At 29.4% G+C, this 4,660-nt stretch overlaps 1 protein-coding gene across 1 annotated transcript; it reads left to right on the forward strand.

The window, feature by feature from the left end:
• Positions 1–685: 685 nt before the first annotated feature.
• On the forward strand, positions 686–3,889 carry LOC145103033 (auxin-induced protein IAA6-like). The gene is made up of 3 exons (XM_079040568.1): positions 686–1,434; positions 1,979–2,075; positions 3,688–3,889. The coding sequence occupies exons 1-3, from the start codon at positions 1,095–1,097 to the stop codon at positions 3,767–3,769; spliced, it is 519 nt and encodes a 172-aa protein (XP_078896694.1). The 5' UTR covers positions 686–1,094; the 3' UTR covers positions 3,770–3,889.
• The last annotated feature ends 771 nt before the right edge of the window (positions 3,890–4,660 follow it).

A 4,660-nucleotide genomic window follows, 5' to 3' on the forward strand; every position in this document is an offset into this window, starting at 1 on the left:
AAAGTGAGCGTTGTCAAGGCGGAGCACATATAATGTGAGTGTTGTGGTTGTTAATCTTCACCGTGTGTGAGTGAGTTTGATTTCAATGAATAAGTTTTTCTATCTGACATGACGATGGATACTTCATTGATCCACCACTGAACGACTTATGGCTTCGGCGATCTACATATGAAATCAAAGATGAACACAAAAGGTGTCGATCTCTTGGTTGGTGGATTTGGCATCGATGATATGAAAATTAAGAACATCGGATTTGTAGTCATCGTTGAGAGACGCAATCAATGCAGATGTAAGAGAAATTGAGGATCATACGCTAGAGAGAGAAAGTAATTAGGGAAATTTTTATAAACTGGTAATTTGAATTTTATTAATATTTTGGAATGATATTTTTTATACCAGATTTATCCTTAATGTGTATCGAGAAAAGCTTAAAGTATCATTAAATTAAGTTATAATTAAAAATATGTCACTTTTAATCTAAGCCATTAAATTTTTGATATAACACTACATCTTTAGTTTTAGGGTTCTGATCAAATTATGACTTCTCAAAAGAATGTCCACACACACATACACATATATATATATATATATATATATATATATATATATATATATATATATATATATATATATATATATATATATATATATATATATATATATATTGATTTAAGAAAGTGGAGTATTTACTGGTTACTTACTTTGGAAAATGGCTTACAAGATTTAGTCGGAAAAGCTTCGTGTTTGAGAAGGCAGAGATCACATGGTTTGTCTCCAAACCTCATATCCAACGGCCACAAATCAAACCCACCAAAAATCAAGAAACACTACGATGATCTTGCCTAATATCCCAACTCTTTCCTCTATCTTTGCCGGCCTTTAATTAGTGTTAATGTGTTGTTGGTTGAATTATAGTAATAGTGCACCCCCACCCTCATCTTCATGTGACCGACCACGAACATGATCGACCCCCCTTTGCTCTTTCCATGTCGTCTTTATGTGTCTATGTATATATAACCAGTATCCACTTGTAATTAAAAACATGTAACTCATCTTCCTCTTCTTTCTCTGAAAACCCTAAAAAGAACATAGACATGGGATCTCAAGGACTAGGGCTAGAGATTACTGAACTTAGGCTAGGTCTACCAGGTGGTGGCAGCGGCGGTGAAAAGAAGAGGACATTTTCGGGTAGCATTCATGGTGGTGGTGGTGGCGGCGATGGTGGTTGTGGGAAGAATAGGAATATGGATGAGGTGGTTGGGTGGCCACCGGTGTGTGTGTTTAGGAAGAAAAGCATTCGTGAAGTGACAAAGTTGTACGTGAAAGTAAGCATGGATGGTGCACCGATTCTTCGAAAGATTGATTTGAGTTGTTTCAAGTGCTATTCGGATCTAGGAATGGCTCTTGAGAAGCTCTTCGATTGTTATGGCATTGGTACACTTTTTCTCACGTTTATAAATTTCCTTAATTATTAGCTAAAACATCAATATTGATTATCCTTTTCATATTTCATCTTTCATAAATATAATACTCATAAAAAAGCGTTCGTTCATGTAATACTTATAATACCATGTTTGTTTTCATTCGATACACTACAAAAAATATACCATTTACTAGAGAATTTTTTGCACTTGCGAAATATATTGTTAGATTAGCAATTAATTATTAGGAACAAAAAGTTAAAATATATAATGGTATTTAATTAAATTTCATAAACATTCTGCAAAACTAACTAAATTTTGTTTAATTAGTAGTCTAATATAAGGTCTTTTTTCTTTAATTAAATTACAAAGAAAATAAAAAGGTTATTGGATTTGCATTGCATCCAAAAGAATTTAATTATTTCTTTTATATTACATCGCTCATCTTTAATATGAATGAAGAATGAAACAGTCTGCATGCTAAAATACAAAACTGATATTGTTTTTTTGCTTATAATAAATAACTTATTCAAAGAAGAGAAATCTAAAACTCGTAGGTGAAGCAATGAAGGAAGAAAGCGAGAGTTGTGAATACGTAGCAATATATGAAGACAAAGATAGAGACTGGATGCTTGTGGGAGACGTCCCTTGGTCGTAAGTTCACTTTCCAATCTTTATTTTATTCTCTTTAAATTAATCATTGTTTTTTGTCGTCAAATAGACTCCATCCCAACCTTCAAAAATTCAATAATTGGTCTACTAAATAGCTCTCAAACATTTTTAAAAGTGTGTAAAATGAGAATGAACAGTTGAGATAGTATCTCGATCGAAATGTATAGTTTTTAGGCATGTATCGAGATGAATTTATTTAATTATGTAGAGTAAAAAGCTATGCGCTAGCTATAATAATAATCTTTTTTTAATAAAAAATTTTAAAATTAAATCAATACACATTAGACACTTTAATTTGTTTACCCATTTTTATTTAACCTAAAAAATTATTCGACCCACTTACAATGGAGGTTGGCTAAAAAGATATTTTTATTTAATATTTAGACACCTAATTAATTTTTAAAATACTTTTATTTGTTGAAATTATATTGTTTTCTGAAAAAGCTAATTATAAATAGTTAATTATAGATTGATTTTTATAAAAATGTCAATGAAACGTCTAAAAAGATAAGATGCCTTATTATCATCACCCTTGTATATTAAGAAATATTTAATTAAAATAAGACCATGATTATCAAAGGATACGTGGTCTATCCGTATAGATGTGTTGAGATTTGAAAAGATGTTTTAATTAAATAAATTGAAAGTTAATGTTTAACTGGGAACAAATATATAAATTTAAAAATAGAATTATAAGTTGTACATGTGAATTATATGCTCTAAAATACAAAACTAAATTGCCACTTTTTTATGTGGCTATGAATTGTTAGTAAACATGCACATGCAACTAGCTAGCTTTATTAGCATCCACTCTTAGATCTATTTAAAAAGTGCTTCTTTTGAGTTGTTGAGCATAATGCAATATCATTTTTGGAAGGGTTTGATTCCAGATTTGTTTTTAACAGTGATCGTTTTTATAGCATAAATAAATATTATTGTCAAACCTAGTGTAAAGTTGTTAATTTACTATGAATATTTTTTGTACGAACGATAGTGGCTTTAATGTCAATTTAAGCATGTCCTTTTTTTTGGCGTTAAATTCTTGAGTAGCTATGCTCGTTGCCGACAAAGGAGAACTCTAGATGAAAATGTTGATGAAATGACAAATTTGTCCATACGTTGGGATGTACTCGAATACCCATCTCACCTATAGATTTTTTTTATTGTAACTTTCAAGAAACTGGTAAATCGAATGACAAGTTATACATAAAAGAAATATAAATTTAATTAACTTTTATATTCAAAAAATGTGATTTTAAGACATTATATATATATATATATATATATATATATATATATATATATATATATATATATATATATATATATATATAATGTCTTAAAATCACATTTTTTGAATATTACTAGTTATCAATAAGTTCGTTTATATTTTGGGTCATGACAACCCTTTCTTGATATTATATTATATATACATAACAGACTCTTAAACATCGATTCTGAAATACGTACATTCTTGACGGATTATCGAGCTACATATTATAATACCGCAAAGTGATTCTTTTAGCATGTTATTTGTCACAATATTTTTAATTGAGTGAAGATTCTAATGATAAAATATACTTGGTAATTGCAGAATGTTTACGGAAACATGCAAGAGACTCAGGATTAAGAAGCGTTCAAATGCGACTGGAATTGGACCAGTTGCAAATGTATGATCGAAAAGTAATCAAGCATTAGATGGAATTAATTATGTTTATTAATCGTGTTTTAATCGCGCATAACCGTTTTGTTAAAACATTAATTTAACGTATTTAATGGTGTTTATTGTGGTTTAATCGCGCATAACCGTTTTGTTAAAATATTGGTAATTGTTAATTGTTATTCAGTTATCAATGTTAATTATGAGGATAAGTTACTAATTTATTAAGATACAGACATTTCATACGGTGAAAAAAAGTTCAACATCACTTTATCTACAAATAAGTTCTTATCCATTAAGTATATTTTATCAATTTAGGACTAATTAGGGTGTGTTTGAATTGTTTGTTTAAGTTTGGCACCAATAAATAAGCACATAGTGGTTGAATAAGTATAAATTATAAACACTTATTTGGTTAAATAATAAATTTTTAATAAGTTTGTTTCTAATTATTTATTTGAAACTCCTTATCAAAATATGATCCATAATTACTTATTTATTGTAACGTCTCAAAATTTCAAAAAAAAAATTCATTTAAAAATTAAGGCATTTCTTTCAATTACAACATCAAATATCTAATAAAACCATTTGATTCAAAAATATTTATCAGAGTATAAGAAAACTTAAAACATTTCAAGCATAAACTATAAGCACAAAACTCGACGAGTTCTTTAAAATACAAAATACCATACATACATTCTCATGGGCTACTCCTATGGTCTTTTCCTGAAATGTCATGCACTACCCTCATGGTCTTACATGCCAATGTCATGAGCTATCCACATGGTCTTACATCCAAGTGTCATAGACTATCCCTATGGTCTTCCCTTAAAATGTCATAGGTTACCCCTAGGGTCTTACATCCAAGTTTCATGGACTACCTACGTGGTCTTTCATACAACTGCCA

Source organism: Lactuca serriola, chromosome 4, assembly GCF_051521515.1.
Source record: "Lactuca serriola cultivar US96UC23 chromosome 4, Lser_US96UC23_V15, whole genome shotgun sequence".
Taxonomy (NCBI): Eukaryota; Viridiplantae; Streptophyta; class Magnoliopsida; order Asterales; family Asteraceae; genus Lactuca; species Lactuca serriola.